The 20137-nt window shown below is 38.3% G+C and overlaps 1 protein-coding gene across 1 annotated transcript; it reads right to left on the bottom strand.

The window, feature by feature from the left end:
* Nucleotides 1-1491: 1491 nt before the first annotated feature.
* LOC119538402 (olfactory receptor 5F1-like) lies at nucleotides 1492-2436 on the bottom strand. The gene has a single exon (XM_037841311.1). The coding sequence runs from the start codon at nucleotides 2434-2436 to the stop codon at nucleotides 1492-1494; it is 945 nt and encodes a 314-aa protein (XP_037697239.1).
* Nucleotides 2437-20137: the final 17701 nt, after the last annotated feature.

Here is a 20137-nt window from a genome sequence, read left to right as displayed (position 1 = left end):
AAGTTAAGGAAAGAAGGAGATGAAGAAAAGACATCCTCTATAATAATTGGCAGTTTCTTATTTGAGTCTTTTTTTTTTTTTTTTTTTGAGTTAAAGAAAAATAAGAAAAAGCATTTGGAACATTTTTCATATAAATTCATTGAATAATAAGCCAAAAATGTGAAGATTAAAAAGTACCTTATTACAAGTGATGATGAGTTAGATAAATCATGAAAATTTTCATGAATAAAAATTCATTTGATGAACTTAAAAGTAACCAACAACAATAAATGATAACAGCTTCCCAAGTTGTCAATATCTGAAGACATTTTGAATGAGGTTAATTAGACCTATTAGAGAGAAACTAAATAGCAGAAAACATGGCTCAAAGTATGACATGTCTAAAACCACAAATCTCAGAATGACTGAATTTCCTTTACAAAGCCTTGTTTCTATCCCTAAGTTTTACATTGGAAAGGTTATAATATCATCATTTAAGGGTACACCACATTGGTCCTTCCATTAAACATGCAGTGTAAGTGAAACTTCTATATGTACCTCCATATTAATAATATTTTGAGTTAACATTGAGTTGAATTTCAATATTAACAATTTATTATTAGCAATTTATTAACATTAATGTAAAACTTCTCTGAGGAGGAAAATCGTGAGCCTAAAAATACAGGTCAGATTCATTCACTGAATGTTTATCTAGCTCCTTTGGAACCATAAACCAATTGAAATTTTTGTAGCACTTGAGTTTGTGTTTCTGTGGCTGTGTGTGTGTGTGCATGTGTGTGTGTGCAGGTGGCTTGGTGACTGTGTATGTGAGATTCTGAGAAAGAAAGAGACAAAAGGGACTGGAAAATTTTGAGGGAAGGGAAGAGAACGAAGAGGTGTTGAAAATGGGGCATTTTCCTGGTAGCAGTTTTATGCAAACTCACATTCATTCTTTAATGAATGTATGTGTGCATGGTTGGGGAAAGGGAAATAAAAGCTGAGGATTCTAGAGTTGTAATAAAAACTATACTCCTGAAATTTTACTTAAGCATCCCCCTCTAGGAGATAGATCAATAAATTAAAAAGCAAACCACATAGTACGATAAAGCATTTCTGATATATGTAACATATAACAACATACAAATCTTACAAAATTAAAAAGGAATATATAAGAAAATAAATGAGTAGCTTTTGGAAAATCTTTTATGTGATTTATTTCATGTGACATTGCTACTTTTTTCTCTTACCACTTAATTCTTTGACTTTTGCATGCAAGATTTTGCTACAAATAAGCCCTAATTTTTGAAGGCACAGGGAAGATATAGAATAATTATAAGATGAAGGTCCATTGGTCATGTATTAGTCTGGTAATCTTCCTTATCACTAATTGGATACACATACTTGAGTATTAATATAATGTGTTTACTTTGAAAATATTGTAATGAGCCTGTGTGCTTGAACAAGGCTTTGAAAGTTAAAGATGTTATTTAATACAGAAAATTAACCAAAGAATCACAGAAATGAAGGGATTCTTTTCCTGCTAATTGAGTTCGATAAAGCTTTCTTTATTTCCTTATTCCTGAGGCTATAAATCAGGGGATTCAACATGGGGATCACCACTGTGTAGAACACAGAAACCACTTTGTCCTGATTCAGGGAGTAGCTGGAACTGGGTCTCAGATATGTATAGACAGAGGTGGCATAAAGCAGAATTATAGCTGTCAAGTGGGAGGCACAAGTTGAGAATGCTTTATGCCTCCCCTCCCCTGAATGCATATGAAAGATGGAGACAAGAATATAGGAGTAGGAGGTCAGAATGATCAGCAGAGCCCCAACCATATTCACACCTGCGAAAGTGGACAAGATGTTTTCATTCATGCTGGTGTCAGAACAAGAGAGCTTAAAAATTGGGGGGCTGTCACAGAAGAAGTGATGGATAACATTGGAACCACAGAATGGCAAACTGCTTACATAACTGGTGTGAACCATGGAATTCAACAATCCTGCTGCAAAGACCCCAGATGCCATCTTCACACATACTGTCCTGCACATGACTAAGGGATAATGAAGTAGGTTGCATATGGCCACATAATGATCATAGGCCATTAACCCAAAGAGGATGCATTCAGTTGTTGCCAAGGCAATGAAGAAGTACATCTGCAGGAAGCAGCCAGCAAAGGAGATAATCTTCTTCTCAGATAATAAATCTACCAGCATCTTTGGGGTGATGGTGGATGAATAACAAATGTCCAGGAAGGACAAGTTAGCCAGGAAAAAATTCATGGGTATATGAAGTCTGGAATCAATTCTGATTAGGAGAATCATCCCGACATTACCCAGAACTGTAAGTGTATAAATCAGGAAAAATAGCAAAAAGAGAATAAACTGTTCCTCCGTGGATTCTGCCAATCCCATCAGGATGAACTCAGTCAGTGAGGTATCATTTTTTCTAGCCATTTATTATTTATATATTTTGTTTAAACTTCATATTAAGTGTAAATGTTTCCCCCTCCCAAACCTTAGAAGTTTAAGTAAAAATGTTAATAAAGGTATATACACATGGGTAGAAAAACCTCAAAGATTAACATAGCATAATTAACTGAGTGACTGCAGTAAGATAAAATGTAAAGGACAAATGGATAATGCATTTGATTTAACAAAAAATATCTATATTGAATATGGACTGTGGGCCTCTTCAATCACTGGTGTAAGTTTGCAGACTCTACTTTGGTTTCTGCAAATGTAACATAACGTTTCTTTCTTTTTTCTATACCAGTCCACATCCAAAATGCAAAGGAGAGAAATATTCTTGCTGAAATCTTTCCCATTCTCTGAAAATGCATGTGGATTTAACTCCAGTATATTATTTTTTTCTATTCCTGAAAATACTTCTGTACAATTCTCAGCTCCAAAATTCATTCACTGTCCCTGGAAATATCTCATGCAAAAACCCAAGCCACAAAGCTAATGAAAATTTCAGTTAAGAAATATTTTGATGTTTATCTTTAAAACCATTTTTTTTAAATTCATTGAAGAAGAATCAAACCATTGTTCTAGTTACAAAGCTGATACACTTGTAAATTAATGCCATGAAATAGAAGACTTAGCATCTGTCCAATCAGTAAATAAAAGCTCCAAATATTTGTACCCTTTTCCCATATAGCTTATTACCTCTGTAGTCTATTGTTTTCCCTTTTATCAGAAGTTCTCAACTGGAGACTACAAAAGTGAAAAATCAATAAATTTCATCTTTGCAATGGACCCACTGTAAAGTTGAATTATGTTTTTATAAATTTTGAGATAGTGTTTGAGTAAATACATGTTGCAGCACTTTTGTATTGTTGCCCTTCAAGAGGATTGGGCAACTGGGGGAGTCAGATATAGGGACTAATTGTAGAGTCAATTCTCTAAAGACAAGAACTCAAAAGAAAAGAGTCCCCAAAGAAAAGAAAGTATGACACTGAGAAAATGCAAAAATATTTCAAAACTGACACAATCAGACATGTGATGTTAGAATCAAGGTGCTTTCTATTTGTTAGGTTAATTGTAAAGTCTTTCACTAAAGCTAGGTTAAATAATTTTAATTGGATATATACATTGTCTCTCTCTTAGTAATTTTGGGTTATTCCAAAAGCATGCATTGCCCAATGCCAGATTCTCATCCTTCCCCTTATTCAGTGTGTGTGTGTGTGTGTGTGTGTGTGTGTGTGTGTGTGTGTGGTGTGTGTGCGCGTGCTTGTGCCCTTCCATCTGTCTATGTAAATTTAACCACCAATTTTGGTTTGCTCCTGAGGAAATTAATGAGGAAGCAAAATTACCCAATATCCTTTTTGGCAATATTAAAAGTATATTGTATTCTGAGTAAATTAAAAAAAACCTACATTCTTTTTTAATTTTAAAGTTTTGTTTGTTTGTTTCCAATTATTACCTGTGATTCTGGTCTTAGACATATCAGGATGAACCTACAGATTTTTCTGGATCTAAATCCATGAGTAAAACAAGGTGAAACAAACCAGATTGGGTGTTCATATGCAAGGAAAATCAATTTCTATAGAGAACTCACAATGCATCAGATATTATATTAACATATTTTCATTTAAATTCTCAATTAAAACACCACATTATTCCTTGAGGTTGACATTATTATCTTTTTCACTTTGCACTTCAGAAAATCAAGGGTGGATGGTGTTAAATGTCTTTCCAATAGACATACTGCTAAGAAATGGAGGAATCAACCCTTAGCTACTGCTAATTCTTGCCCATTTCTTCATTCTTCTTCTTTCCTGTTACTTTTTATTTTGGAATATGTTTAGATTTACAGAAAAGTTGCAAAGATATTTCAGAGATTTCCCATATACTTGCTGTGCTGGTTTGGATCTGTTATGCATCCCAGAAAATCCATGTTCTTTTTATCTAGTCTTGTGGGGGCAGATCTATTGTGGGTGGGGCATTTTGATTAGGTTGTTTCCATGGAGATGTGATCCAGCCCATTCAAGGTGGTCTTAATCTCCTTTGTGAGAGGATAAAAGGCAGATGAAATTTAGCACAGGGAGACATTTTGGAGAGACAGTTTGGAGACAGCCATTGAAACCAGAATCAGGAGAGAAGCCAAGAGATGAAATCCAGTTTGCCTCACAGAAGCTAAGAGACGGACCCACAGACACTGAGAAAGAAAACACCCTGGGAGAAGAAAGAAGGACCCACAGGAGCTGTGAGAGAAAGCCATTGAAACCAGAACCCAGTAGAGAAGGACCAGCAGATGTCACCATGTACCTTCCCATGTGACAGAGGAACCCAAGATGTCAGCAGCCTTTCCTCTGAGAAGGTATCTTCCTCTCAATGCCTTAATTTGGACATTTTCAAACCATTAGAATTGTAACTTGTAATTTAATAAATCCCCATTGTTAAAAGCCAATCCATTTCTGGTATATTGCATTCTGGCAACTTTAGTAAACCATTCAGTTTCTCCCCCATTCAATTTCTCCTAATTTTGGCAACCTTACATTACCATTCCATATTTGTCAAAACTAAAAAAATGAACATAGTTTCCAAGCTATTAACTGCAGACTTTATTCAGGTTTCATACTAATGTCCTTTCTTTGTTCTAGAATCCAATCCAGGATCCCACATTGCATTTACAATCTTTTTTTCTAATGAAAAAATTTAATGCCCTTACGTTTTCTTTTGAGTATAGCTTTCATCAATTAATATGTAGTGAACTAATTTTTGCATTTTTTCTAAGTAGTCTGAAATTTGGGTTTTTTAATCTTTAATTTTATAATTAGATTAATTGTAGGGTACATAAAAATCATGTAAAATTATACTGTTCCCATATATTTACCCCCATTATCACTTTGCATTAGTGTGGTAACTTTGTTACAATTGATAAAAGAATACCATAATTGTGCTATTAAATATAGTCCAGAGTTTACATTAGAGTGTATTTTTCCCACATACCACCCTATTATTAACACCTTGCATTAGTATGGTACCTTTGTTATAATACATTAAAAAACATTTGTATAATTGTACTATTAACAATATGCCATCATTTACAATAGGGTTCACTGTGCTGTACAGTTCTATGGTTTATCACTTCATTTTTATTCTGGTAGCACACATATGACCTAAAATTTCCCCCTTTTAACCATATATATATATAAAACCACATATATAATTCAGTGCTGTTAATTACACTCACAATGTACTGTAACCATCACTGCCATCCATTCTGAAAACTTAACAATCAACCTAAATAGAAATTATGTACAAATTAAACATTATCTTCCCATTACCTATCCCTAACCCAGACCCAGGAAAAATACATGCTAGATTCAAATGCTACAAATTTCCTTATCCTAATTATTTCCTATCAGAGATCATACAATATTGGTCCTTTGGTGTCTGGCTTATTTCCTCAATATTATGTTGTCAGAGTTCATCCATGTTGTTGTATGAACAAAAACTTCATTCCTACTTAATGCTGAATAATATTCCATTGTATGTATATACCAGTTTATTTATACATTCATTGGTTGATGGACACTTGAGTTGTTTCCATCTTTTTGGAGTGAGTATAATGCTGCTACAAACATTGTTGGAAAATATCTGTTCAAGTCCCTGCTTCCAATACCTTTATGTATATACCTAGTAGAGGGATTGCCAGGTCATAATTCTATAATTAGTTTTCTGAGGAACTGTCAAACTGTCTTTCACTGTGGCTGCACCATTTTTACATTTCCACTGACAATGAATGAGTATTCTTATTTCTCCACATCCTCTCCAACACTTGTAATTTTGTATTTTTAATAGTAGCCATTTTAGTGAGTGTGAAATGATATCTCTGTGTGTCTTGATTTGCATTTCTCTAATAGCTAATGATATTGAGAATATCTTCATGTGCTTTTTATCCATTTGTATATCCTCTTTGGAGAAATGCCTTTTCAAGACTTTCATCCATTTTTAAATTGAGTTGTCTTTTTATTGTTGTGTGGTACAATTTCTTTATATATTTTGGATTTGAAGCCCTTACTGGATATGTCGTTTCCAAATATTTTCTCCCACTGAGTAGGTTGCCTTTTCACTTTCTTGATAAAGTCCTTTGATGTATGGAAGTTTTTAATTTTGATTAGGTCTCGTTTATCTATTTTTTTCTTTCATTGATTGTGCTTTGGGTATAAAATCTAAGAAACCATTTCCTAACAGAAGACCCTAAAGGTTTTTCCCTACATTTTCTTCTAGGAGTTTTATAGTCCTGGTTTTTATATTTAAATCTTTGTTCCATTTTGAATTAATTTTTGTATATTGTGTGTGATGGTTGGGTTCATGTGTCAACTTGGCTAGGTGGCCTAGCTGTCTGGTCAAGCGGGCACTGGCCTGACGATTCCTGTGAGGCTATTTGAGGCTGGTTGGTTTGTCGGATCATCAGTCAATTGACTGCAGCTGACTGATGACTCATCAAGGGGCGTGCTTCCACAGCGAGAGAATGCAATTGGCTGGATTTGGTCCGGGGTGAGTCAAGTTGGAGGCTTATGAACTGGACAGTTAGGAACCTTCACTTCTTCTTCAGCTGCTCAGTGAAAGCTTTCCTGGGGAGCTCGTCGAAGTTGCCAGTTCGTTTCCTGAGGAGTTCGCAAAGTTGTCGGTTCATTTCCTGATGAGTTCTTCAAAGTTGCCAGTTCGTTTCCTGAGGAGTTTCATCAAAGTTTTCGGTTTCCTGAGGAGTTCTTCAAAGTTGCCGGTTCGTTTCCCCTGAGGAGTTCGTCAAGTTGTCGGTTTGTTTCCCGAGGAGTTCGTCGACCATCTTCCTTGGAGTTGACAGCTTGCTGACGGCTCTGCAGAATTTGGACTCATGCGTGCATGTCAGTTGCATGAGTCACTTTTACAATTTGATAATAAGAGACATCTTTCATTGATTCTGTTCCAAGGAGAACCTAACTAATACACTTGGGTACCGAGAGTGGTTCTTGAGAAACGGAATCTTAAAATGGGCATTTACAACTTGTTTTCTGCTCTGATTAGATTCAGAGGCACTAATGACTCTATTTCCAATATCAAGAGGGTACTAATAGTCCATGGCAGGAGTTGGCAAAGGAAATACGCAAAATAGCACCATTTGATTCTCCTAATTGTGCTCTAGTTCGAAGCGAGGGCTCTGGGTGACAGCATTTTCGACACTTTTCACAGAGTTTTGCAGTATTAAGAAGTATAATGATGTTGGCTGGCTGCCTCTTAGATACTTTGGATACAGTTGTAAGAGAAAGGGATGAGCTAAAAAGGCTTCAAATTCAACTTGAATGCCGTAATGACAGATGTAAAGGGTTCCATCTGTGCCCTGAAAGAAAATCTTATTTCCTATGCCCGCAGAACGGAGGTTTCTGAAAATCAGACCAGTCTCTTATTGGTGCGAGTAGCACATTTACAGCGTAAACTAAAATCTCAACCTCCTCAGGGTGTCTGCTGTTAAAGTAAAGGCATTGAGTGGAAAAGAATGGGACCCAGAAACTTGGGATGGAGACATATGGATTGATAATAATGACAGTGAGGACATTGGAACCCTGGATTCTGCTGGTCATTGTTAGATTGACCTGTAGAGGGCTGTCCTGGGGAAACAGCTTCTCTGTCTCCAGTCTGCCCTAAGGAGCCTGCCACCCCACCCCACCCAAGGAGATTGACCCTTCAATGCCTGCTAATCTTGTAATCACCTCCCTGAGGAAGCAGCCCTCACTCTTTTGTCCTGGAGAGATTAATCCTGTTTTAAGAGATGAAAATGCAACAGAGTGCCCTGAGGTGAATGGCTTGAGAGATAATTCTAACTCTTTCATGACCCACCCCCCACCACCAGTTTTTGCTTCAAGACCTATAACTAGGCTCAAGTCCCAACAAGCCCCAAAGGGTGAGGTACAAAGTATGACCCATGAGGAAGTACAATATACTCCAAAAGAACTGTATGAGTTTTCCAACTTATACAGACAGAAACCAGGGGAATATGTGTGGGAATGGATATTGAGAGTGTGGGATAATGGTGGAAGGAATATAAGGTTGGATCAGGCTGAATTACTGATATGGGCCCACTAAGCAGAGATTCTACATTCAATGTTGTAGCTCGAGGGGTTAGAAAGGGTGTTAACAGTTTGTTTGGGTGGCTGGCTGAAAACATGGATCAAAAGGTGGCTGGCATTACCAGAAGTTGAAAATGCCAGAAACTGCCCTGGTATAATGTGGAGGAGGGGATTCAAAGGCTTAGAGAGATTGGAATGTTAGAGTGGATTTATCATGGAAAACCTGCTCACACAGCCCTGGAATGTCCAGAAGACACACCTTTTACCAGGAGTGTAAGGAATAAATTTGTGAAACTAGCTCCATCATCCCTGAAGAGCTCTGTAGTTGCCCTTCTCTGTAGGTCAGATATTACTGTAGGAACTGCTGTCACTGAACTGGAATCCTTAAACACAGTGGGGATAATCGGGTCCCGAGTCAGCAGAAGCCAAGTGGCTGCAGTTAATCGCCACAGGCAAGGTGGACAGGACTACCATAATGGAAAACAGGCTCAAAGCAGCAATCAAAATAATATGACTCTCAGAGACTTATGGCGTTGGCTAGTGGATCATGGAGTACCAAGTAGTAAAATAGATGGGCAATCGACTAAATTCTTGTTTGAACTATATAAGCAGAAGAATTCTAGGCCACGTGAACAAAAATCTCCCTTGAATTACAAAAACAGAGAGTCACGGCCCCTTAATCAATTCCCAGACTTGAGACAGTTTACAGATCCAGAGGCCTCTTGAATGAAGGGAAGGCCGGGTACCCTTGGAGAAGGACCCTGTCACACTGCCAAAAGTTTATACTGTTAATCAATCCTCCCAGCCTTCGCCAGGGGACCTACGGCCTTTTACCAGGGTGACTGTGCATTGGGGAAAAGGAATGATCAGATATTTCGTGGATTATTAGACACTGGGTCAGAAGTGACATTAATTCCCAGAGACCCAAAATGTCACTCTGGTCCACCAATCAGAGTTGGGGCTTATGGAGGTCAGATGATTGATGGAGTTTTAGCCCAGGTCCATCTCACAGTGGGTCCAGTGGGTCCCCGGACCCATTCTGTGGTTATTTCCCCAGTGCTGGAATGCATAATTGGAATAGACATACTCAGCAACTGGCAGAATCCTCACATTGGTTCCCTGACTCCTGGAGTGAGGGCTATTATGGTGGGAAAGGCCAAGTGGAAGCCACTAGAGCTGCCCCTGCCTAGCAAAGTAGTGGAACCAGAAAGCAATACTGGATTCCTGGAGGGATTGCAGAGATTAATGCCACTCTTAAGGACTTGAAGGATGCAGGGGTGGTGATTCCCACCACATCCCCATTCAACTCTCCTATTTGGCCTGTGCAGAAAACAGATGGGTCTTGGAGGATGACTGTGGATTATCGTAAGCTTAACCAGGTGATGACTCCAATTGCAGCTGCTGTCCCAGATGTGGTATCATTGCTTGAGCAAATCAACACATCCCTTGGTACCTGGTATGCAGCTATTGATCTGGCAAATGCTTTTTTCTCGATTGCTGTCAGCAAGGACCACCAGAAACAGTTTGCATTTAGCTGGCAAGGCCAGCAGTTTACATTCACTGTGCTACCTCAGGGTTATATCAACTCTCCAGCCCTATGTCATAATATTGTCCGCAGGGATCTTGATCATTTCTCCCTCCCACAAGACATCACACTGGTCCATTATATTGATGATATCATGTTGATTGGACCTAGTGAGCAAGAAGTAGCAACTACTCTAGATTTGTTGGTAAGATATTTGCGTGGCAGAGGATGGGAGATAAATCCAACAAAAATACAAGGGCCTTCCACCTCAGTAAAATTTCTAGGTGTTCAGTGGTGTGGGGCCTGTTGAGATATTCCTTCTAAGGTGAAGGATAAGCTGCTGCATCTGGCCCCTCCTACAACCAAAAAAGAGGCACAACGTTTAGTTGGCCTCTTTGGGTTTTGGAGACAACATATTCCTCATTTAGGTGTGCTACTCCGGCCCATTTACCGAGTGACTAGAAAAGCTTCTAGTTTTGAGTGGGGACCGGAGCAAGATGAGGCTCTGCAACAGGTCCAGGCTGCTGTGCAAGCTGTTCTGCCACTTGGACCATATGATCCAGCTGATCCAATGGTGCTGGAAGTGTCAGTGGCAAATAGAGATGCTGTTTGGAGCCTTTGGCAGGCTCCTATAGGAGAATCACAATGCAGGCCCTTAGGATTTTGGTGTAAAGCTTTACCATCCTCTGCAGATAACTACTCTCCATTTGAGAAACAACTGTTGGCCTGATACTGGGCCTTAGTAGAGACAGAACGCTTAACCATGGGCCACCAAGTTACCATGAGACCTGAGTTACCTATCATGAGCTGGGTGTTATCTGACCCACCAAGCCATAAAGTTGGGCATGCACAGCAGCACTCCATCATAAAATGGAAATGGTATATACGAGATAGAGCTCGAGCAGGTCCTGAAGGTACAAGTAAGTTACATGAGGAAGTGGCCCAAATGCCCATGGCCCCCAGTCCTTCCACCTTACCTTCTCTTGCCCAGCCCACAGCTATGGCATCTTGGGGAGTTCCTTACAGTCAGTTGACTGAGGAAGAGAAGACTTCGGGCCTGGTTTACAGATGGTTCTGCACGATATGCAGGTACCACCCGAAAGTGGACAGCTGCAGCACTGCAGCCCCCTTTCTGGGATATCCATGAAGGACAGTGGTGAGGGGAAATCCTCCCAGTGGGCAGCACTTCGAGCAGTGCACCTGGTTGTTCACTTTGCTTGGAAGGAGAACTGGCCAGAGGTGCGTCTGTATACTGATTCCTGGGCTGTTGCTAATGGTTTGGCTGGATGGTCAGGGACTTGGAAGGAACATGATTGGAAGATTGGTGACAAAGAAGTCTGGGGAATGGGTATGTGGATAGACCTTTCTGAGTGGGCAAACAACATGAAGATATTTGTGTCCCATGTGAATGCTCACCAGAGGGTGACTTCAGCAGAAGAAGGTTTTAATAACCAAGTGGATAAAATGACCCGTTTGGTGGATACCAATCAGCCTCTTTCCCCAGCAACTCCTGTCATTGCTGAATGGGCTCATGAACAAAGTGGTCATGGTGGTAGGGATGGAGGTTATGCATGGGCTCAGCAACATGGACTTCCACTCACCAAGGCTGACCTGGCCACAGCCACTGCTGAGTGTCCAATTTGCCAGCAACAGAGACCCACACTCAGTCCCTGATATGGCACCATTCCTCGGGGTGATCAGCCTGCTACCTGGTGGCAGGTTGATTACATCGGACCACTTCCATCATGGAAAGGGCAGCGATTTGTTCTTACTGGAATAGACACATACTCCAGATATGGGTTTGCCTTCCCTGCACGACATGCTTCTGCCAAGACTATGATACGTAGACTTACAGAATGCCTCATCCACCGTCATTGGTATCAACCCAGCATTGCTTCGGACCAAGGAACCCACTTCACAGCAAATGAAGTGAGGGGATGGGCACATGCTCATGGAATTCTGTGGTCTTACCATGTTCCCCATCATCCAGAAGCAGCTGGGTTGATAGAACAGTGGAATGGCCTATTGAAGACTCAATTACGGTGCCAACTAGGTGGCAATACCTTGCAGGGCTGGGGCAGTGTTCTCCAGGAGGCTGTTGTATGCTCTGAATCAGCGTCCACTCTATGGTGCTGTTTCTCCCATAGCCAGGATTCATGGGTCCAGGAATCAAGGGGTGGAAAACAGGAAGTAGCACCACTCACTATCACTCCTAGTGATCCACTAGGGAAATTTTTGCTTCCTGTCCCTGCAAGTTTAAGCTCTGCTGGTCTACAAGTCTTGGTTCCAAAAGGAGGAGTGCTTCCACCAGGAAACACAACAATAATCCCATTGAACTGGAAGTTAAGGCTGCCACCTGGGCCACTTTGGGCTTCTTATGCCTCTGAATCAACAGGCAAATAAGGGGATTACTGTACTGGCTGGGGTGATTGATCATGACTATCAAGGGGAAATAGCACTGCAACTACACAATGGAAGTAAAGAAGAGTTTTCCAGGAATACAGGAGATCCCCTAGGATGTCTCTTAGTACTACCATGCCCCGTGATTCAAGTCAATGGAAAACTGCAACAACCCAATCCAGGCAGGACTACCAATGGCCAAGAAACTTCAGGAATGAAGGTTTGGGTCACCCCACCAGGCAAAGAACCACGGCCAGCTGAAGTGCTTGCTGAGGGTAAAGGGAACATGGAATGGGTAGTGGAAGAAGGTCGTGATAAATATGAACTACGGCCACGTGACCAGTTACAGAAATGAGGACTATGATGATATGAATATTTCCTCCTCGTTTTGTTGATGAGGTATGTTTGTATTTGTCTGTGAAGAAAATATTTTTGCTTTCTTCTCTGTCTTATCCCCCTATCATATGGCATAAGCTGTAACGTTCATTTTGGAGATATGTTTTTAGGTGATGTGTACGACTGCCAAGTTGACAAGGGGTGGACTGATGGTTGGGTTCATGTGCATCTTGGCTAGGTGGCCCAGCTGTCGGTCAAAGCGGGCACTGGCCTGACGATTCTGTGGAGGCTATTTGAGGCTGGTTGATTGTCGATCATCTGTCAATTGCAGCTGACTGATGACTCATCAAGGGGGCGTGCTTCCACAGTGAGAGAGTGCAATTGGCTGATTTGGTCCAGGTGATCATTGGAGGCTTATAAGCCAGACGGTTAGAGAACCTTCACTTCTTCTCACGCTGCATCCGTGAAGCTTTTCCTGGGGAGCTCGGTCGAAGTTGCCAGTTCGTTTCCTGAAGAGTTCGTCAAGTTGTCGTTCGTTCCTGATGAGTTCTTCAAAGTTGCCGGTTCATTTGCTGAGGAGTTCAGCAAGTTGTCGGTTCGTTCCCTAGGAGTTCGTCGGACATCTTCCTGGAGTTGACAGCTTGTTGACGGCTCTTGCAAGATTTGGACTCGTGCACCTCCCGCAGTTGCGTGAGTCACTTTTACAATTTGATATAGGAGACTCTCTCATTGATTCTGTTTTCCAAGGGAACCCTAATACATTGTGTGAGAGGGATCTTCCTTCATTCTTTTTATTATTGATAACCACTTCTCCCAGCACAATTTGTTGAAGAGACTATTTTCCCGAATTGAGCATACTTGGAAGCTCTTTCCTAAAATCAATACCATGATGTGATGGTCTATTTCTGAACTATCAATTCAATTCCCTTATTCTATATATCAATCCTTATGCCAGACCTTGCTGTTTTGACCACTGTAGCTTCTAATATTTTTTTAAGCTGGGAGTGTTAGTTCCCCAAATTCATCTAATTTTTTCAAGATGAGTTTAGCTATTGGGACCCCTTAACCTTCAAAATAATTTTGATGATTGCCTTTGCCATTTCGTGCAAAGTAAGGCTAATTGGAGTACTGATTGAGATTGCATTGAGTCTGTATATTGTTTTGGGCAGAATGGCCATCATAACAATATTTAGTCCTTCCAATTCCATGAGCATGGAATGTTCTTCCATGTATTTAGTTCTTTTTGATTAAGTTTAAGCAAAGTTTTGTAGTTTTCCCTGCATACGTCTTTTACGGGTAAATTAAATTTATTCCTAGCTATTTTATTGTTGTTATTACTATTGTAATGGAATTTTTTTTCTTGATTCCTCAGTCTGATTGCTCATTACAAGGGTATAGAAGCACTAGTCATTATTGTGTGTTGATCTTGTACCCCACCATTTGCTGAATGTGTTTATCATCTCTAGAAGCTTTGTTGGCAGATTTTGGAGGGATTTTCTATATGTAGAATCATGTCATCTAAATAATGAAAGGTTTACTTCTACCTTGCCAACGTTGGATGCCATATATATATATATATATTTGCCCAAATGCCATGGCTAGAAATTTCAGTATAATCAGTGAAATATAGTGGCAACAGTGGACATCAATTTGTTCCATATCTTATAAGGAAAACTTTGTCTTTCACACCTTTGAGTATAATGTAAGCTGTGGGATCTTCATATATGCCCGTTATCATGTAAAGAAATGTCCTTACTAGTTCCTATTTTTCTCAGTGTTTTCATCAATAAAGGGTACTGGGATTTTGTCAAATGCCTTTCTGCACCAAATAAGAAGAGCATGTTTGTTTTCTTTCCCCCCTCTTTGTTTTCTTAATGTGATGTATTACCTTAATTTATTTTCTTATGTTGAACCACCATTGCATACATGGGTTAAAAGCCCACTTGATCATGGTGTACAATTCTTTTAATGTGCTGTTGGATTCAATTTGCAAGTATTTTGCTGGAGGATTTTTCCATCTATATTCATTAGAAAAAGTTCTCTGTAGTTTGTCTTTTCTTGTAGTATTTTCTTGGCTTTGTTCTTATGGTGATGTTGGACTCATAGAATGTAGTTAGGTAGTACCACCTCCTGTCAATATTTTGGAAGATTTTAAGCCAGATTGGTGCTAATTCTTCCAGGAATATTTGGTAGAATTCACCTGTGAAGACATTTGGTCCCAAATTTTTTTCTTGGAGGTATTTGATGAATGATTCAATCTCTGTACTTGTAAAAGTTCTGTTGAGGTCTTGATTTCTTCTACAGATAGTGTAAGGTAGTTCATATATTTCTAGGAATTTGTCCATTTCATCTAAGTTGTCTAATTGTGTCAGCATAAAGTTGTTAATAGTATCCTGTTATGAACATTTGTTATTTCTGTAGGTTCAGTAGTAATTTCCTCCATCATTTCTGATTTAATTTCCAACTTCTTTGTTTTTCATTGGTCAGTCTACTTAAGGGTTTGTCAATTTTAATGAAGCTTTTCAAAGAACCACCTTTGTTTGTGTTAATGCCCTCTATTTTTTTTCAATTCTCATTTCATTGATTTCTGTCTCTAATCTTTGATCTTTCCTTCTTCTTTCCTTTGGGATTAGTTTGCTGCTATTTTTCTAGTTTCCTCTAGATGTTGCAGGTTAGGTATTTGATTTAGGGTCCCTTTCTTCCTTTTTAGAACACTTTTAGGGCTATAAATTTCCTTCTCAGCACTGCCTTTGGTGAATCCCATAAGTTTGAAATGCTGTGTTCTTGTTTTCCTTTCATCTCCAGAGCTTACTACTGTTTCCCATTGCAATTTTTCCTTGACCCACTGGTTGTTGAAGAGTGCATTATTTAACTTCCTTATATTTGTGGATTTTCCAGTGTCTCTGCCTGTAATTGATATCCAGGTTCATTGCATTATTGTCTAAAAAAGTTGATTTGTCTAATGTCAATCTTTCTAAAATTTGTTGAATTGGTTTTTTGACCCAAACCTGTGATCTATCCAGGAGAATGATCTATGAGTACTTGAGAAGAATGTATATCCTGCCTGTCTGGCATACAATATTCTGTATGTCTGTTAGGTGGGGTTTCATTAGCAGATGATTCAAGTTCTCTCTTTATTGATCTTCTTTCGATATACTGCTCATCTATTGATGACAGTGGTATCTGAGATCTCCAACTATTGTTGAAGAGGTATCTATTCGTCCTTCAGCTTCACCTGTATTTGTCCTCATGTACTTCGGGGCACCATGGTTAGGTCCGTAAATTTATAATTGTTCTTTTTTCTCATGGATTGGACCCTCTTATTAATATATAGTGTCCTTCTTTGTCTCTTGTACTGTTTTTTGACTAAAAGTCTATTTTATCGATACAGAGCTCAAGTAACCCCATCTCTTTTTTGGTTGCTATCCATATGGAATATCTTTTTCCAACTTTCACTTTTAACCAATTTGTGTCTTCTGGTCTAAGGTGATTCTCTTGTAAGAAACATAGTGTTGGATCATGCGTCTTTAAATCCATTGTTGCTAATATGTTGTCTTTTTTCTGGGGAGTTTTAATCCATCAACATTCAGTGTTGTTATTGTAAAGGCAGTACTTACTTTCAGTCATTAAGTCCCGTTGTTTCTATAAGTCATATTTTTTGGTCTCTCTTTTCCTTTATTGCCATTTCCTTTTCTGCATAGTTGATCTGTGATGTACCTAAGTGAATCCCTTTCTCATTTCTATCTCTCTCTATATTTTTTATATACATTTTTGTGTTGTCCTGGGGTTTAAATCTATATCTATAACCTACTAATTGGAAGAGAATAACCAACTTAGGTTCAATAGCATACACATTCTCTGCTCCAATATCCCTCTGTTTTCCCCTCTTTATGTGATTTGTCCCACTAGAACCAATTTATATTTTGCATATCCATTATCAGGAAATAGCCTTTTTCTCAATCAATTGAATTTGACTTCTATAGGGAAGTAAAGGAATAAAGTTTTATATTGAGAATATTGTACTGTTTTGGTATTCTCTTTATACTTGTAGTTTAACCTCTACTAATAAAGGTCTTTTCTTCACACTACTCTAAGCCACAAATCCTGTATCTTTATTTCAAACTACAGAGCTCCCTTTAGTAATTCTTGTAGGGGCAGGTCTTTCACTGATGAGCTCTTTCAGTTTCTATTTATGTGGAATATGTTAAACTCCCCTCATTTTTGAAAGACGTTTTTCTGGATAAAGAATTTGGAGCAGACAGTTTTTCTCTTTCAGTAACCTTAAATATATCATGCCTCTTTCTTTGCTTCTCAAGTTTTCTGATGAGGCATCAGCATTTAGTATATTATCAGCATCCCTTGTATGTGATGAATCACTTTTCTCTTCCTGCTTTCATAACTCTTTTTATATCAATGGTATTTGATTTTCTGAGTCATATGTATCTTGGGGTACATCTAGTAGAATTTATTCTATTTGGGGTACGTTACACTTCTTGGACATGTATACTTATGGCTTTCATAAGAGTTGGGAAATTTTTGGCCATTATTTCCTCAAATATTCTTTCTGCCCCTCTTCCCTTCTCTTCTCCTACTTGGCTGCCCATGACACATATGTTTGTGCATTTCATGCTGTCACTCAAATACCTGAGTCACTGCTCAGTTTCTTCTATTCTTTTCTCTATCTCTTCTTCTGTATGTTGATTTAGATAGTCCTGTTTTATGGTTCACTGATTCTTTCCTATGCTTCTTCATATATGCTGTTGTATGCCTCTAGTGTATTTTTAATCTCTGTAATTGTGCCTTGGTCTCTGCAGACTTGGGTTCTTGTGTCTGGATATGTGTGGGGTTCTAGTTGCTGCTGTGATCTGAGCAGCTTGGTCTTCCTGGGAGATTGGTCATAATGGGATCTCTTCCCTTTCTCTTTTGGGACCTTTGTGCTGTGTAAGTATTAAAGTGGTCATTTACTGAAGGTTTCTATTGTTTGTAAGCCTCTGCTCCCATGACACACCATGTAGCAATTCACTCCACATTTATCAAATGCTCTTGCTGAATATAATGATTTGATCATACAGCCGATGTTTTTTAAGATGATAAGATGGTGAATTGCATGATTTATTTTTGAATGCTAAAACAAACTTGTATTCTTGGACAAATGCTACTCATTCATGATATAGTGTCATTTTATATATTGCAGAATTTGTTTTGCTAACATTTGATTGAGCACTTTTGTTCCTACTTTCATGAGGGATGTTGGTCTACAGTTTTCTTTTGTTATGTTCAGATTTCCTGCTGTTGTATTAGACCTTAACCTCAAAAATTGTAGCATTTGAATAGTGTCAGCACTATGTCTTATTTGAATGACTGGCAGAATTTTCCAGAGAAGACATATTTGTATGTAATTTCTTTGTGGAAATTTTTTAACTATGAATTCCATGAGGCTATCCTGGTTTTCTATTTCTTCTTGGGTGAGATTTAATCATTGGTATCTTTCAAGTAATTTATATATATCATCTAAATTATCAAATTTATTAGCATGTAGTTTTTGTCAATATTCCATTTTTTTAATATTTTTAAGTTCTAAAGCATCTGAAGTGAATTGCTCTCTTTTATTCCTGACAAGCTGTGACTCATTTCTTTTGTTCAGTGATTAGTTTGCTTAGTAGTTTAATAATTTTATTGATATTTACAAAGAACCTGCTTTTGCCTTGTTTTATTTTTTCCTACTAGATCCTCTTTTGAATTTCTCCTGTTTTTTTCCCAATTACTTAAAAGACCCTTTGTATAATGATTAGTCCCATTTACAAAATTAGTTAGTTAAAAATCTACAAATATTTTCAGTGTAAGATCTAAAATTTATATTTTATTTTATATTGTCAATTGTCTGAATTAACAAATAAAAAATTACAAAGCAATTCATATAAGTGTAAGAAACTAAATATATCAAGAGAGATAAATTTAAGATCTAGTAAATGGTACAATATTAATAGCTTGGATTTCAACTTATATTCACAAATCAAAATTTATCATTTATATGAAGTGTAATTGCAAGGCTCTTAATCTAATCAAATTCTATTAAATATTATATGTACATATAATACCAAGTGCATATAGATTCCTCATTAACAAACACACCAACTTAGTAATATAGTCATGATTTTCTTTATATTCTATGGATTTTTCAATTCTTTCAAATATTTAAAATAACTCTAGGCAGGCAGTGTTTTCTGGTTATTACCCGTAAGCTCTCTCATGGTTGCCTAAGAAACCAGAAGCTTTCTTTCCCCACCCCTCTTCTCCACCAAAGGGGCTGAAACTTTTCTCTGTCTCCAAGGACTTAAGGTTCTGGACAACTGATATTAATGCTCTCTCCTAAATTGCTAAAATCCAAATTCAGACTTTGGCTCCTGAGTTTATGATATTTGTCATTTACTTATAAGGTCACACACAAAGACACATGCACATACACACACAAACACACAGACAGTTCTCATAAAATGAGAGAGCAGAGGAGGTTCTTCTTTTGTAATGAAAACCCACCGCATGTTGAGCAGTTTCTCCATGACTCTATGGAACAATGATGAAGTGAGAGGAATGTATCTCCTCTTGAAGACTTTTGTCTTAAAAGCTTCCCCCCAAATCCTGATCCTTAACTCCAGATAGTTATGTTGATGCTTGCCTTCACCATTCCAACCACAGGTTGCTTTGATTCATATGGCTTTGTCAATCTTGGAGGAACATCATATGGGATCATTTTACCAAGAGGTGTAGAAAGTTCACAGGTACAAACATTACGCTCTTGCTGCTAATGTCTCCTCTGGTGATAATACAGGAAATATAGGCAAATGGCATGGACTATTAAGGTAGTTGGAAATTTAAAAATCCCCAAGGAGGCCCAGACAGCCAGCTGGGAAAATTTGTTTGACAATAACTTATGTTTATTGCATTTCTTTATAATACATGCATTTGTGCTAAACATTATACATATTTTAAGGACTAAAATGTTGAACTTAGAAATAATATATTCTACAGAGGGAAAAAACTGGGAAATGTATCTTTGGATAAGACCACCATAAAGACTTGTTTTGGCTAAACCCAATGGCATTGCTTCTTTTTGTATCTTATTGAAATCTCTGATGTATTTTACACATCTATGCAAACTCTTTTCCATTTATTTATTTATTTATCTATTTATCTATTTAATTTTCTCTTGATCCCCCTATAAAGTAATGCAGGTATTGGCTTAGATAAATGTACTTAGGAGACATACTCTATTTTCATGCCACTACAGTCTCTTGAACATTACAGTAAGCATAAACTGAATATTCATCAAAGGGAC

This window comes from Choloepus didactylus, chromosome 6 (assembly GCF_015220235.1).
Source record: "Choloepus didactylus isolate mChoDid1 chromosome 6, mChoDid1.pri, whole genome shotgun sequence".
NCBI lineage: Eukaryota > Metazoa > Chordata > Mammalia > Pilosa > Megalonychidae > Choloepus > Choloepus didactylus.
Note: the sequence above shows the minus strand (reverse complement) of the source record. Positions and strands in the feature narration are given on the sequence as shown.

Excerpts from the sequence above, each read along its gene's own strand:
- LOC119538402 (XM_037841311.1), bottom strand. The coding sequence starts at position 2,436 with ATGGCTAGAAAAAATGATACCTCACTGACTGAGTTCATCCTGATGGGA.